Raw genomic sequence first — 16,088 nt, 5'->3', positions numbered from 1 at the left:
ATACTTCATAAATATCTATATCTATTATAGTGAGACCATCAGGTTAGGTGGATTCAAGGTAGTACAAAGGATGGGGCGACTCAGGGGTAGACAGAGGGGTGGAGTCGTTCCAGGTAGAGAGCGCCTAATGACACGAAATCGCATCTCTGGCACCGATCCCAATAATTAAGGTCGGGAAAATCCAGTCGTCGTCTAGACTTGATCATACCTGCGTTCAAGGCAGGGATACGACGGATTTTATTGCCGCTGCGCAGCGCAATTTGGCGAACGTACAAAATATATGTCGGAAGATTGGGATATATCAATAAAAATTATATCGCAAATAATTTTAACAAGCCAAACAGTTAGGTATAATTTCATATCATATTTTTATTGCAAATGCATCTTTATGAGTTACAGTTCAGTAGAAAAAATTAAAAACAGTACATATTATGTTATAATAGGAACAACGTGCGAAAACGCAAATTTCGCACAAGGCTTCGTTGGTTTTATCCTCAGTCGTCGATTTTTCAGAGTTTAAAAACTCGTCGAATCCTCACGCTTCCTCGATCTTCTGCCAATTTGGCACATCGTTCTCGTCCAAAAACCGAACGATATTCTGGATGATCAAGTGTTGCGGGTCCTCTATTGGAAGCACCTCGCACATGAGGCTAGACACGGACCGTTGGAATCTGTCTCTCTGCACTGCCCAGTTAATATTGGACCTAAGCGTGGGTTCGTAATAGGGGAAGCGGTGCACTCGTCCCTCGAAATTTCTGAGGAAGTCCTCGTTCCTCACGTACCCTAACAGTACGTTTCGCGTACTGTTAATAAGTATGTCGAAGAAAGTTACACTGCTGATCACGTTTTGTTCCATCATAGCCCTCAACTCGTCTCTGCATTGCTCCAGAAGTTCCAGTAACTCTTCCTTCTTTGCAATCAATTGGTAATCCGCTGGGCTGATGGCCACCCCTTTGGCTTCGAGTCTCGCTAGAAACTTCACTATGATCCTGGCGGCAACCTGGCTTCTGCGCTCTGTAGCCAACCTGAGCATCATGTCTTTCGTTTTCGGTCCGTTGATATTCGCGCCGTGTTCCAGCAGGATTGCGACGATCTTGTGCCGATTGTGGTAGATCGCGTAGTGAAGTGGCGACTTGCCGGTGAGGCAAGTTACGTTGATTTTTGCTCCGGCCTCGATCAGCGCAGTGGCGACCTCTTCGTGTCCACCTTTGCAAGCGATGTGCAGAGGATACAGTCCTAGTAAGCAGTGCCGGTTGACGTTGCGCTTGTTTTCGCGGATGAGGTAGCGACAGATTTCAGGGTCCTTGTTGGCCACCGCCGAGTATAAAACTGATTCACCGAAATAGTTTAGTATACTGACGTCTCCTCCGGCAGCGGTCATAAGCTTCAAATCCTCGAACGTGCCAAGCTTAACGATAAAGTGGAGGGGGGTGGAGCCCCTCTGATTACGCGCGTTCACATTGCACTTTCGAGAAAGTAGGAGCTTCAATATATTCTGAGAACTTCGAGGATCTTTGTTAATTGCGGCACAGTGAAGCGGCGTCTTTTGCTGAAAAGGCGATGACAAACGACGATTATTATGACGAACAAAAATTATTTATTCCCGCAAATGCGGGAGAAAAATGTTTGATTTTAAATATTTTTAAATTTTTGGAAAAAAAAATTGAGCGAACAGTCGAGATGCTTACAGTATTGGTTTTCGCGTTCAAGTTAGCTCCTCTAGCCACGAGCAAGGCGACCTGGTCGTAGTCGGAGGCAATGATAGCATCATGCAAAGCAGTCAGTCCGTCGTCGTCTCTGGCATTGATATCTGCACCCCTATCCAAAATCTGGTTTGTGATTCTGACGCTCTTCATCCAGACAGCCAAGTGCAGCGCGGTAGCGCCTTGGGCGAACTCGAAAAAGACATTCTTGGCACCGGCGGCCAGAATTTTTTCGGTCATCAACGTGTCTCTGTTTTTCAAAGCTGCGTGCAGCGAAGTGTACCCGACCAGACCTCGATCTACGTCGATGCCTCGACTTATGAGAATGTCCACGAGCTCGTAGCTTCCACGACTCACGGCCGTATGCAGAGCTGTAATTCCACGCCAGTCCATCATATTCAGGATTTCCTTGTCTTGGTCGATGAGCAGGTTTAAGATGGCCGGGTTCTTGGATGGGATTGCGAAGTGGAGTGCTGTTCGACCGTCGTTCCTGGAAGATAGATGAAAATTTTAGTTTTGAAATAATCGATGAGAAATTTTCGATGATGTAAAAATTTATCGTATAACTCGTGTCTTACCTCTTGCATAGGACGTTGGCACCGTATTCAATGAGCAGCTTCACTATCTCGAGCTGGTTCGATTGGGCAGCTAGCATAAGCGGCGTCTCGCCAGAATAATTGATTGAGTTAGGATCGATACCGTGACGATCCATATATTTTTGGGTCAGTGCATAATTGCCGATTCTGGCAGACAAGTGCAGTAACGTGTTGTTGTTTTTATCTCTGTATAGTAATACAGGCGTATTGCCGAGAAGGCTCTGAATTTCGGCCTCATCGCTTCGTTCGATGGCACCGTGCACTTGACTCCAATTCCAACCATTTTTTTGTAGCTAGAATTTTATTCACAAATTAGAGCTTATTTCAACAAATTTCACAAAAACTACAATGTAATAGTTATAACACTTACGAAAAATTGATCCATAGCGTCTGTACTTCTGGAAACACACCGGTAAACTGGACTGAAAGAGCCGGAAAGTATAAGGGACGCTTCTTAACTTGGAAATTTTTCAAGCGGCGTACGTCGACGTGACCACTACGACGCCGTTTGCTAAACTGAGCTATACTGAAAATTGCATTTGCGAGACTGTAGGGAAATGCACCGGCGTAGACCGTAAGAAGGGGCGCTCCGACCTGCCCCGCCTTTTTCGGAAATTCCCAGGTAGAAGCGTGCTATAGGCCTATAGGGTTTTCGGAACTTTCCACCCCCTCCCCTTAGGGCCCGGGACGTAGCTTCATTTTGCGAAATCAAAAAACAGGGCATATTCGCTAAAAATATGTTTATTGAATTCACTATGTTTATAAATAAGTTATTTACATATTTTTAAGTTTATAAAACGCAACGACGACGATTTACAGTCGACTTCGCTTCGGATTATACTCAACCTCTCGCATATATTTCTATAGGGTAAAAAAATTGTCTGCCACTGCGCGTCTAGGAATAAAGACTTCGTATACATATACAAGGACTCGTATTCCCTTTGCGTTTAAAAAAAATCAAACTGATGCTACCTTCCTTTTATTCTGTTTTCTGACTAGAGATGCGTCCGAGCAAGAAAGTAATTTTTCTCCTTACAACCATCTAGGATTCCTCAGATAAAAATCAACAAAAGAGACTAACGGAAAGTGTAGATTTAAAAAATAAAATAATTAACGACTATACGAATTATACAAAAAAAGAAGTTTGCGTTAAACTTAAAACTAAAATTATTACTACCTGAATTATACACAACGAAAAATAAAGTTTTGTCGAATTTTCATCTTCTTATCCATATAAAAAAAAAAATATAACAACATCCAGTGTGAAGATGTCCAGTTAAATAAGACCTACTATATCTCGACTAAGGGAGATAACGAATGGAAAAGAAAAAATCAATCTACCAGCACCTCGAGGAGGCTAAAAAAATCTTATAAAAATATCTTACAACGCAAGAACCCTGTTTAATTAATAGTTATCGCGAGACTTCGAAGATTATTGGCAAGAGCGTCAATATCAGTGCGCGATCGGTTTTCTCGTCGAGTCTCGGCGATCGTTAAAAAAGTTCCTCGCCGGCGGCCGAACGACGCGCGATTAAAAAGAACACCGAAGAAAAAAATCTAATACTGCTATTGTCGATACGGTAGTCGTTAGATTCTTATTGATCGAGTAAAAACACGAGAGTAAAAACGAGCAAACCTGCACGATAACGTCTAGCTCACATGATAATACAGTGCGCGCGAGGCGTCGTTCGGTTATGGCAAAAATCGACGAGAAAACCGATTTCTCTTTATACACGTTTCGCTTAAATTTTTTCTATACGTATCTTCGAGCGGCGAACTCGCGGACAGCCCGTATGTAACATCGCCATAACAGCCCTGAACTCTCCTCTCTCCCTAAAGTGCGAAGCTTCTCTTTGACACTTGCGCAAAGAAAGCCCAGCCGAGATCGGCATTCGTGGGGCGACAGTTTGAAAATTCGGTATCTACACAGTCTTGCCTCTGAGACCGATCAGACAGCAGATTACGAAGGCGGACGTCCAGCCAAAGACGATGAGGAAGCCGGTGTAGACTTCGGGCTCGGCGACTGCGTAGCCCTTCTCGAGGATTCCACGAAGCGAGAAGCTCGGTATCGTCGTCGGCATCGCAAAGCTCACCCAACGCAGGACCGTCGGCATGCCCTCCGCTGGCCAGATTGCGCCTGTGAATTTGGAAAATATTTTTCAAGATTATGTGTATAAATTATAACCGAGGTGGCGAAACATGGTAATGAGCGTTTCAATATTCTTATTTGCACTGAATATTCAAAATTATCCTGTTTACTTTTTTTAGTTCGCAAACACGGAAAAACACTGTGCGCGAATTCTGCGCATCATTTAAGCTGTTTTGAAATTACCGTGAATTCGGAAACTCAAACGTGTTTATGAATATGCGCCGCAATTTGTATATAAAAAAAAAACGACAAAAAGTAGCCTCTTACCGCACAGCAGAATAATCGGATAGAAGCTGCCGGTCGACACGAAGTTGGCCACCGTGTGGCTGTTGCACAGCACGGAGATGAGGAAACCTGCAGGAAACGAGAGCGTCTTCATTAAGCTCCAAACGCATAAGCGATAAATCGATTGAATCCGCTCGAGGGTCCCTCGAGCACTTACCGTAGCACATGCCGCATATTCCCGTGAGCAGAACCATCGCGGTGACGGTGACGAGCGAGCCCTTACACGGCAGCTGGAAGTGCACGAAGCTGATGCACATGACCACCGTCACTTGGATTATTATCATCACCACCTGCGTCAGGATGTGCGAGAAGAGGATCTGCGCCGTCGTGACGCCTGAAAAATTTAACAACAAAAGCTTTATCATCATAAATTAGAAACTGCGATATACCGTTCGTAGAAATCCGCGGTAGGTACGATATGCGCGCGTGATTATTATTCATAAAGCCGATTCAATAAGGAAGGAGGTGAAAGAATTTGTTTTCCGCCGGACTGCCAGAGGGACGAGCCTCCTCTTCGCGGAGGTCTCGCGCGCGCCTCGCATATCAATCGCGAGCTTTGGCAATTTAGCGGCTCATTGTTTTCCATAATAAGCGACCCGAGCGACGCAGAAAAGGAGCAGCTTCGATTTTTCTATACGGGTGTAGTTGTCGAGTGGGACGATTTTTTATTTTTGTTTGTCAAGTTACCTTGTACGAGGCTGCGGTCCCAGACGCCCTCGGCTCGGTCGGCGATGATTATCGAGGAGGAGACTGCCGTCGATAAGAAGAAGATGATTCTGTGAGGGAATCATCGTTATTATTGAATTTAATTTATACGCAATTAATGAAAATGTACGAGTTTGCACTTACGTGAGGATGAATCCTGGCGCCACGAACTCCGAGTACTTGCCGTCCAGGCGTCCAAAGATCGGCTCTTCGAACTGCAAGCATCATGAACAACAAATGAAACTCTTGAGCAAAGTGCATTACTCGAATCATGAATTACGCTATACATACGTAAACCGGCGTATCGGCGAACTTCCTCGGGATGTTGCACGTCGACACGATCTCCCCGTGCACCTCGATGAACTTCTCGAACAGCTTCTTCTGCAGGAACAGTCCGATCTGCCGATCTACCGAAAAAAAAGAAGAAAATGACACGTGTAACAAGTACGATCCCGATACGTAAAAGAAATGTAAAAAAATGTCTTCGTACTTGCGCCTATATCCAGAACGGTGTCTATCTCGCCTGCGACAATGTCGGCGTTGCTCGCGGAATCCACGTTGTCGCGTCGGCTCTGCAGAGCGCGCGAGAAATTCCGCGAGAAGAACATAGTGCCGGCGGCTCTTCCCGATTCCACAGCCAGTTTGGCGTCTTCTCGCGAACTATAGAATTCCTGCAGAGAGAGAGAGAGAGAGAGAGAGAGAGAGAGGGAGTTTAGAGACGTGATTTGATTGTGGCCAGCCGAGTGCTTTTGTGCTGGCGCGGGAGAGAGAGCTTTTAGGAATGCGATTGTTTGCTTGCGCGCGCTTGCTTTCGCAGCGCTGAATTCGTGTAAATGCCGAGCTTTGAAATATCGAATTCACCTATACCTTTTCCATAATACTGGAATTAAATCCGTTGAGAAATCGACAGCTGATATCGACGTAGTCGCAGGTGCCCTCGTCTGGATTGTGGATAACCGAGCCGATGATGTTGCCGTGATCGCAGTGGCCCGCCTCGTCGTTAACGATCGCCACGACGATGCCTTTGGGATCGCGGCCAATCGCGTAGAAGAATAGCGTCACTTGCACCAGCGGAAATACGAAGGCGAAGAGAATGCCCCTGTGACCGATCGATTTACCTTCTTTTATTTCTGTACGTCTGCAGGTTCCTTCGATTATCGGAGAAAATTACTTACCCCGGATGCCTCAAGAACTGGAGGATGTTCTTCGTCATCAGCGCCCTGAAGATTTTACCGAAGATAGGCGTGCGTCTCTTCTCGTTGTACTGGCTGTCCAGCAGCTGCTTCTCGCTGCTCATTATGCACTGGAAAAATCAACGTGTTAATCCACGAGGAATCGTCGGTTTCAACGTTTTATAAACGAAGCCTTACCTCGGTGCTACTACGAAGGTTGTTCTGAGAGACGGGCACCGAGTGTGTCGCGACTTCGTCCAAGTCCTCGATCACCTCGCTGTCGGCGCTGTTCAGCACGCCTTTGTCCTGGTTGTCCTTCTGCTTCTGGCTGAGTATTAAAAACGCCTCCTCCAGAGACTGGCACTGGAACTTGTTCAGTAGCGCCGTGGGTGAGGTCTCCGCCAAGAGCTGGCCGCACCTCAGCAGGCCAATCTAGAGTCCATAAAAAATTTTCATTATGTTTAAAAAAAAAAATGCAGAATTATTATAACGAAGGCCGCACTAACCCTGTTGGCCATCCTCGTCTCCTCGATGTAGTGCGTCGTGATGACGACGGCCGTGCCCTCCTCCTTCGTGATTTTTACGAGGAAGTTCCAGATACTGCAAGAAAATAAAGCCCCGCTTTTATTACACCGGCGAGCTTTTATTTATCGCCGAATATCGAGATATTCCCGGAAGCTCAGCGGGGAGCGCATTCGAAATTGAAAAGGAGCGGTATTATAAATAAAATGCGACTTTCGAAAGGAGCCTATCTCTCTCTCTCTCTCTCTCTCAGGTATAGAACACAAAAGTCTACTTGCTTCTCCCTCAGAATCGGATCCAGTCCGACGGTCGGCTCGTCGAGGATAAGCAGCTCCGGCTTGTGTATAAGGGCAGCTGCGAAGGAGACACGACGCTGTTGGCCGCCGCTCATGTGCTTCACCAGACGGTCCTTCGGCGGCAGACTCAGCAGCTCCGAGAAGAAGCCGTACCTCTCGTCTGCGCGGAATTTAAATGTCGATGTGTACTTTATCGATGAGACAGCCGCCGGCAACTGACAGCTCTCCTATATACGTTATATACAGCGTACGAGTATACCGAGGAAAAGTTCACCTCGTACGATGTACATATAGCGATGAACGAAAAAAAAAATGATAATAAAAGCTCACCGATATCGCTGTCCTCGAGGCCGTTGATCCTGCCGAAATAATAAAGCGCCCCGAGGACGGTAAACTCCTGGACGAGCGAGATCTCTTGTGGCATGTATCCGACTCGAGGGCCTGGTATGCCGGAATCTTGCTTTCCGGGCTTACCGCCCAGAACCCAGATATCGCCGCTGTCCAGCTTTTTCACGCCTACCACACACGACAGCAGGGTCGTCTTGCCGCAGCCGCTCGCTCCCAGTAGCCCGTAACTTTTGCGGAGAGAATTTTTTCTTTTAGCTTTTATCTCGCACGCAAAGTTTACTGCGCGGAAAAGTTTCGACGGTTTTGATGCGCGGCAGTAATTCAATCATCAAATTTTTATATGTTGATTAATAAGTAATGGAAAAAACCGAGGACATTTACAAAACACGTCGGTCCTTTATTTTGATGATTTAGCGCAAACTTTCTTTTTGCCGCGCGGCAGCTTTTTGCGAAATCGTTTGCACGCGTCGTGTGACATAACGTCCTTCGCGCTCGCGAAAAATTGCCCAAAAATAACAAACTCACATGCAGCCTCGTGGTACGGTCATGTTGAGTCCGTCGAGAATCGGCGGCTGGCCCTTGGCGTAGCGCTTGCGCGCGAACCTCACGATTATCGCGTCCTGCTGCATACTGCTGAGCCCTGGATCCACCTCAGCCGGGAATGTATCTGGAAAAAACAAACAGCTCTCGTGAATATCATCATCGTCTCTCAAGAGCTTTCGGGTGGGATTACTCTACATTTTCCTGCGACGATGGTTTTTTTGGGATGCGAATTTCGCGTTTTACGAGCCAGTTTTAATGAGCTGCTCGCGGAATATGGCGTGTAATATAAAAGTTTCGAAAAATTTCATAAAAAGCCATTTTCCAGCCGGAAAAATCCCGCATCTCACGCGTCGCTTTGACGAACGTCCGAATATTCAAGCGCGTACTTGTACGCCGACGCGCGCGCGCATACATCGCATGCAACGATCTGTACTCCGAGAGAGCTGCACATCGTGTGCCGAATTCGAAATACGCTGCCTCGGCACGCGAAAAATGCGCTTATATCGCATGCGGAGAGAATCGAACGTCTCGAGGAATTTCTCTCTCGCGCGATGCACATCTGCAGGGAGAAACGCGTATAGGCTGAAATTCGCTTTTGATGGGTTGATCGATGAGTTGCGGGAAAGGCGTTTAGGGAAACAACGCGCGTATGTGTGTGATATTTATGGCTGACGCAAATTCGATAGCTACGTCTTTTTCACGTGGAAGTGTGTAGCTGTACGGCAAAGTTCGCGGGAAACTTTTCGTCGCCCGAAAGTTCCCCCCCCCCCGGCACATATATACTGCACTTGAAATATTTATTTTACCATATAGCTGTGTCAAGTTCGACTTATGGAGCAACTCAAATAAAAGTCTCCCGAGGAGCTGTTTCGTTTATGCAGCTGAGATTCCGGGAGTAATGATGGAATTCGATTGGAAAACGTGTGGGAAAAGAAGCTCAAAAGTTCGGCCGATAAAAGAGCCGCGATTTATCTCGCGGGAGAGAGCGAAAAAATAAGGCGCTTTAATTTCCGTCACCCGAGAGAAACATAAAGAATCGTCAACAGCAGCTTCAATTATTCATGAAATAAGTCTCCCGATCCCGCAAACGTGTATGAATCACGCTGCGAAGTGCATATTATACGGGGTTTGACTTCGCTGATTTTTGCCGCGTATCTCCTCTCTTTTGTGGCTATACGCGGGACGTTAGTCATGGCGACGTTGTGCGCTACGTGTACCGAGTAATAAGCCGCTTTAAAGCCCACCTCCGCTGCATCGAGGAAGTAGGATTTTTATATACGCGGAACGTATGAATTTTCATTTCGAGCTGAATTCGCGCGCGTCTTTCGCTCGATAGAGAACATGTTTTCAAATACATAGCCCGAGGCACATATGCATATAACGCGTACAAGGAATTCGTCGAGAGCAGCAGCCGACGACGAAGAGGGAAAAAAAAAAAATCGGGATTCGTAAGCGGGTCACGAAATTGGCTTCGCGGTCAAAGATTTCGGCCCTCGTCCGCTGCGCGCACGCGCGCAATACAAATGTAAGGATTACGTCGTCGTGCCGTGACGACGACACAATGCGTCGTTAGACGGATTTTAATCGATGGTCTAACCTTCGTTTTGGCCGGTATTATCGCCGATGCTTGAGTGTGTTAGAGGAGGTTGTTGGCTTTTTTTCGAGTAATGGGTAAAAGTTATGGATGTAATCACGCAAAGCGATGAAAAGTTGAGCGATTAGCGCAATGGTCGATCGTCAAACTCGGCTTTAACTGCGCGCTGCTATCGATTGCCGAGTGTATGGCCACGTGGAAAACAATTTTTTAGTTGTACAGGTCCGACGGAAGGCAAATGTCAGGGAGATAAGAAAAAAGGGGGAAGAAGACAAACTAAGAATGTCGTCTATACCGGCATCGGGAAGAATCGCAGAAAATAGATTCCTTTCTCGGTCAGCTCGTCTGTGTTATATACACGTATACATCACTATACACATCCCAAAAAAGAAGGAGGAGTAAACAGGGTCAGGGTCGCCGCGACGTCTCTCTTTCTGTGGCTATATAGTTTACCGTTACGTCCGAGCAAGAGAGAGAGAGAGAAGGTGGAGTGTGTATAGGTGCATATATATATATATATAGTCATGGGTCCCGGCGATATGCGTGAACGCTCACGTGACCGGTCGTGAGAAAAAAACCGTATCTGTAGGTCAACGTTCTCTCTCGCTCACTTCGGAGGCTGCGAGTCGAGAAGAAGTTTTTAGTGGGATCGAATCATACTTTTCGCGCGATTTGAATATCCGATGTTCTATCCTTTTATCCATGCGATAGAAGAGCTGTTGAAACAAAAGTTTCGATTTTTTAATCGAGGTTCGAATATTCAAAAAAGAAGAGGTTGTCATAACGGTTCCGCGTTTTTAGAGCACGTTCCACGCCTATCTATCGAATCGATATACTGCACACACTAGTTCCATCTCTAGAGATGGATGCGAGACTTTTATTTATTCATTCGCTTCGCTTTTCCGAAATAAAGCGCTTTATAAACCGAGAGTATATTTCAAAAAGCAAGAGACGCAACGACGACGATAAAGAAAAAAATATAAGCTTATACTTTTATAAACGCCCAAAGCTGATATACAATTACTATAAAGCCTATTATTAATTCAAGCCGAGAATGCATATAATACTCGCGGAACTTGAAACCGCTTGAATTATTATTATTATATAACGGATTCGCATTGATTCTATTCACTTATTCATAAAGCGCTACTCTATTCTCTCTCGGTAAACTGCGTACTTTGGATTCCGCACCGGAGTGTATGTTATATATTTATCATAAAAAAATTAAAGTGAATTTTAAACAGGCATATAAAAAAGAGCAAAAAATCAACAACGCGCTGCGACAGATAGAGCAATTACAATCGGAAGAAGATAATGACCGTTATATACGAGCTTGCGTCAGGAGCGTTTTAATTTTATTAATATCCGTAATTACAATCGGAGCACACGCCGCATATACGTGTCGATCGACACAGTGACGAGCCTGTAATCAAACAAACATCGTGTCCTCTCTCAGTACACTGATGTGAGGAAATTCGCTGAATGTAAAAACTACCCGCAGCGCATTTGCGTATATTTATGAAGATAAAAGTGTGTGTTTGGGTTACACAATATCGCACGCATGAATCAATTTATTTCAAATTCTCGGTATCATGCATTTCTTTGTCTGTAATTATCGATTGTACAATTCTTCTATTACGGACGGTGAGCTGGCGGATATTTTTTTTTTCTCCCTGAAAATACGATCGAGATCGGTATACGAGCGATTCGGTGTCAATGGGTAATTAAAGCCATTTCCGCCTACATCATCGCGGGCGATTTGAACTAATGGAGCCGATAGTTTTTCGCAGGCTCGACCCAATTAAAATCGTCATTTATATCTCGCCACTCATTTCAGCGAGAAAAATAAAGTCCTTTTTTACGTCCCTAAGCCCACGAGGAATCCCCCTGAAATTCAGCCCACTCCAGCATCCCCCTACACGACAGTCTACTACATAAACTCTGGAATTTTTACTCCGGCCGTAAAACAAGCGAAGATCCCTGAGAAATCAGCGCACGGATTAAACAATCGCGCTGAAGTCCTCGCGTGCAACGAGACGCGCAAGAGCAAGGCCGCGGTTGCCTAATCCCTTGCCTGTCATAAAACCTCAGTAGCACTTGAACCTTACGAAAAGCTTCGGTTCCCTCTTTTCGCATTCAGCTCGGCTACTGTATTCCAAGATCAGAAAAATCAAACGGCGCGTGCGCGGCTTTCCGATCGCCCTGTGTGTATGTGTGTTTCGAAGGAAAGTTCTCGGAAGGCGTTGCGAGAAAAGCTCGCCGCGGGATCGGCAACGGCTGACATAATTCGTCGCGTGACGCAACGAGAGCCGATTGTTTGCCGAGAGAGAGAGAGAGAGAGAGAGGTGCCTACAGGTGCGAAAATACGAGAGTAAAAAAGTGCGCGCGTTTGAAGGAGGATGAATTGATGGAAAATTGAGCTTTAGGAAATTATCGCGAAAGCTCGAAAAATACTGCAGCGGCGGTGGCACAGCAAGTAGCCGCAGTATATATAGCGAGAGTTCAATCCACCCAAGCGCAAACGTCGCTGAGCGAGATCACACAGGCCACATCCCCTTCCATTTCTCTCTTTCTTCTCTCTATCCGTTACATAAAGCCCGGCTGCACTTGAGAAAGCATAGCTCGCCGAGAGCTCTACACTATACATCAGTAGAGTTTTTCTCTCTTTCTCTCTCGGCGCTTATTCGGGAAAAGCCGCTATGCGGTAATCGAAGGTTGCGTCGCTCGCTCAATAGTAGTCCCCCTGTTACGTTCGGATATTTTAATTCGATTTGTCGTCGACGCTCTAACGCCGTTATTACGCCTGATAATGCCTACATTGTTTACGTAAGCTGTGGTGATAAAGCTTGGGATTTTTTGAGCAATTTTTTACGTAAATTTCTGTTAACGTCTCGTGTGACTCAATGAGCGCGTTTACCTATGATACTTTCACGAATTAGGTTGGAATGTTCTCGGCGTGTATTGTTGCGAGAGTAGTGTAATATTGCGAGCATTACTTTACGACTTTGTGCTCGATACTCGGCGAGAGGGAGAGAGAGAGAGAGAGACTGACGTATTATAGTTTTATGGGGCTTTGCCGATATTGCCAGCCGGAGTTATTGCCGGCACGAGCTCGGCCTTTAATAACGATGATTATGTCCAAAGTTTGGGAAAATCGAGTCGATTAATTTGACGACGGTAGCATCGTAGTTTACGTTTTATTTCTTACGCTCGCGTATGCGATAGTTGCGGAAAAGGCAATTAAGCCGCTTCAACGCCAGAAGTGTTGTAAGGAGCTATATTTACAAGTGTAGTGTACGAGAAAAATAATTCAATTTGCGCACGTATGTGACCGAGTGAAAATCCAATGGAAAATCACTTCGGAGACGCAAACTCCGCCGGCTAAAAGCCACATCTCTCTTATCCCCGAGAGAGATAGATATAAAGCTGGAGAAAAAGAGCCCACACACATACATCCTAGCTCGCGCTCCGAAAAGCAAACAGTCAGAAATTATCCGAGGCAGCGACGGTGACGGAGACATAATTCGAGCTAGCTCGACCCTGAGAAACCTCGCATAATCCGGAAGAGCTCGATGTGTCGCTCTCTATCTCACCCACACACGTATATATTCCATTTCGCGTGCGCTACGCGCAAATGGAAATTGCGCTCCGAATTCGATGAGGAGATTCGCCGATTTTTGCTTTTTTTTACTAAAAGAAGAAAAATAAATAAATTGTAATATAGTTGATCTCCGTTATATGCGCTCGACGTTATGTATACAGAGCTGGCTTTATGCGAGATCACGTGAAGTACTCTTCTGTTTTATGGAGGGACGCTGTACCTATAGTGCGATTTTTCACGATCCGACTTGATGCATTTTTCCGGGAGAACGTCTCTCGGAGTCGCCCGGGGCTCTACTGACGGACGCGTAATAACTCTCCGTGGGAGCAACAACGAGGCGCGATGTTCAAACTTTCTTCTTCTTTGTGTCTTTGAACTTTCGCTAGGTCTCGGATCGAAAATTGAAATCCACCCGTGCATTAAATCTCCGACAGTTCTCGGCGCTAAATTAGCTTTCTGCCTCTCTCTCTCTCTCTCTAGCAGTCCTCTCGGTTTTCTTTGTGTTTATGTGTGTGTGTGTGTACAAGCGACGAGTTAAACTAATTACACGTGCTGTTAAGTGTCAAAACACGGTGAAATGGGAATGTCTCGGCGTCGCGTGCGTGCACTTAAATGACCAGATGCAAACACACATATCCACACAAGCGGGTGTTTGCAAATCTGTGTGTGTGTGAGAGAGAAAATTACTAGCGATGAAAATTAACGCGAGGAGGAGAAAAACAGACGTACTAGATTATCTCTCGGCTGTTATTGATACATCAATCCCGTATTTTCGGAATAAATCACTCCGTGAATAAATCAGCGATCGTAATGCGCCTCTCTCTCGGTTTATACACACAGCTTTTGACGCGTCCGGCGCGCGCTTGTATACTCGATTTACCTGTCCCATGTATACTCATAAAACGTTTATACGAGCCCCGTTGATACTCTGTGTCGGCTGCCATCCGTTATACTTTTATACATACTCGCGCGCTTTACTGTATACGCTTCTCTCTGCGCCACCCACGCGTAACATAACCTCAAAATCGACGCGCTTCGTATTCCATATTACGATAATATACCGGTCAACCCGAAGCTCTAAAATAATCTGCGTGTACGGAAAATCCGTACACCGAAATCGCGTTAGAATCCCCCGTAACGCCTCGTAAAAAAAGAGAGGGTTCGCAAAGAGGGTCAGTGGGTCACCCCCTGCGTGACCCTGCGTACACCTACCTCCGGTCTCTCGCGGGTGCACCTGGTTGCTCGTCATGATGTCTCCTGTTATTCTCGCACTTGTATCCTAATTCGTATCCTCGATCAACCTCTCTGCACATGTATGTACACTGTATCCGACAAATTACCTGTATCTATATATATATGTATGTATATGACCACGACCGATCGTGTCCGCACTTTTCGAGGCCGCGAGCGCGACTGAGCAGCGCGAGTCACGCGTCGCGATTACCCCCCCTGGTAATTGCCACCGCGAGTTGCGGCCTATCGCGTATGCCACACTACTGGACGTGTGTATAGCGAGTAGAATCATTCATTATTCAAAAAGTGCCGTCGATGCGCCGATACATATAGCTCTATGTGTATAGGTATACGTGATATGACGGATTTAGCCAGGAAGACGGTCATTTGCAAGTTCTTATGATAAACGTGCGCAGTTGGTTTTTGAGATATATCAGCGATTTTTTGCGCGATTCTGTTTACTTTTTTATATTATGGATGTTTCGCGCGCTCTATCGACTGTTGAAAGCCGAGCCGGTTAATTATTCAAAATTAGCTTCGCTTATGTTTTTATGCGGATTGTTTTTTTCAGTTTGTTTTCGAGCCGCGTTACGGGTTTTAATGCCGAGACTTTAGCGAGAATCGTAATTTATCGTAATGGCATATTTATAAGGAAATCGGCTCTGCTTATCTCGGACATCTCTACCGCGAGCATAATACTCGAGCATCGCGATGACGAAAGAGAAGGTTTTGCGCGATTTTTTTTTTTTAAAAATAACCGAGAGTGATCGTAGGAATAGATACGCCAGTATTTTATAATTGACGCTTGTCTCCTTATAAAAATTGCAATCGTGTATTTCTCGATAAAAAAAGAAGACAATTGTGCAAGTATCTCCACGGCGCAAAATAAAAAACTCGAAAGAGAGAGATTCGCACTTTTTCAGCTACGAAACTACGAAACTCGTTATAAAGCCGATCTACTGACACCGTTTCCTCACGCGACATTAAAAGCGCGAGGGGCTGACACACCGTATCTTTTTGATAATTTAGGACCGAACGGCACCGAGTTTCGGAACTGGTTATTCCGTGGCTGAAATTTTCATGGAACGCTCGCTCGCATTCGCCTCCGCGAAACAACGTATAATTCTCTATCGGCTCTAATGGACGACTTTATTCCTCGCGAAAGGAAAACTAAAGCTCTGAGCTTTTTTACAGCTCGAGATCTTCATTCTCGAATCTATTTTCCATTATACGGTATAACGTAACAGTTTCGCTCGTCGAATAATCTCTCATAGCTGTTCCAGTCGGCGGACAATGTAACCACGTGTAATTAAAGAAAAGCTCGCGACGACGAAGGAGAAA

At 45.6% G+C, this 16,088-nt stretch overlaps 2 protein-coding genes across 8 annotated transcripts in view; both read right to left on the bottom strand.

The window, feature by feature from the left end:
• Positions 1 to 349: 349 nt before the first annotated feature.
• On the bottom strand, positions 350 to 2,945 carry LOC103316271 (putative ankyrin repeat protein RF_0381). The gene is made up of 4 exons (XM_008209395.4): positions 2,670 to 2,945; positions 2,282 to 2,592; positions 1,689 to 2,193; positions 350 to 1,549 (listed from the first exon to the last, which is right to left on the bottom strand). The coding sequence occupies exons 1-4, from the start codon at positions 2,682 to 2,684 to the stop codon at positions 536 to 538; spliced, it is 1,845 nt and encodes a 614-aa protein (XP_008207617.1). The 5' UTR covers positions 2,685 to 2,945; the 3' UTR covers positions 350 to 535.
• A 79-nt stretch (positions 2,946 to 3,024) lies between these two features.
• Positions 3,025 to 16,088, bottom strand: part of LOC100121828 (ABC transporter G family member 20) — a 19,781-nt gene continuing 6,717 nt past the window's right edge. For 4 of the 7 annotated variants that reach the window (XM_008208843.4, XM_003426559.5, XM_008208842.3 and 1 more), the window contains exons 2-15: positions 8,302 to 8,443; positions 7,759 to 8,003; positions 7,411 to 7,588; positions 7,117 to 7,210; positions 6,809 to 7,042; positions 6,614 to 6,741; positions 6,306 to 6,537; positions 5,929 to 6,109; positions 5,730 to 5,845; positions 5,583 to 5,653; positions 5,421 to 5,509; positions 4,891 to 5,067; positions 4,716 to 4,802; positions 3,025 to 4,436 (exon numbers count right to left, since the gene is read on the bottom strand). In XM_008208843.4, the coding sequence (XP_008207065.2) occupies positions 4,222 to 4,436; positions 4,716 to 4,802; positions 4,891 to 5,067; positions 5,421 to 5,509; positions 5,583 to 5,653; positions 5,730 to 5,845; positions 5,929 to 6,109; positions 6,306 to 6,537; positions 6,614 to 6,741; positions 6,809 to 7,042; positions 7,117 to 7,210; positions 7,411 to 7,588; positions 7,759 to 8,003; positions 8,302 to 8,443 (2,189 nt within the window). In that variant the 3' untranslated portion in view covers positions 3,025 to 4,221. Of the gene's footprint in view, positions 4,437 to 4,715; positions 4,803 to 4,890; positions 5,068 to 5,420; positions 5,510 to 5,582; positions 5,654 to 5,729; positions 5,846 to 5,928; positions 6,110 to 6,305; positions 6,538 to 6,613; positions 6,742 to 6,808; positions 7,043 to 7,116; positions 7,211 to 7,410; positions 7,589 to 7,758; positions 8,004 to 8,301; positions 8,444 to 14,726; positions 15,008 to 16,088 lie in introns of those variants that run through there. The other 3 variants (XM_008208839.3, XM_003426558.4, XM_003426560.5) reach the window with 3 other exon arrangements.

Source organism: Nasonia vitripennis, chromosome 5, assembly GCF_009193385.2.
Source record: "Nasonia vitripennis strain AsymCx chromosome 5, Nvit_psr_1.1, whole genome shotgun sequence".
NCBI classification, from domain to species: Eukaryota; Metazoa; Arthropoda; class Insecta; order Hymenoptera; family Pteromalidae; genus Nasonia; species Nasonia vitripennis.
This window is presented reverse-complemented; position numbering and strand designations above follow the sequence as displayed.

What these genes read in the sequence shown, in the direction of transcription:
- LOC103316271 (XM_008209395.4), bottom strand. An exon ending in GCCAACGTCCTATGCAAGAG is followed by an intron (nt 2,194 to 2,281) that starts GTAAGACACGAG and finishes TCTATCTTCCAG; the next exon opens with GAACGACGGTCGAACAGCAC. An exon ending in TGAACGCGAAAACCAATACT is followed by an intron (nt 1,550 to 1,688) that starts GTAAGCATCTCG and finishes TCGCCTTTTCAG; the next exon opens with CAAAAGACGCCGCTTCACTG.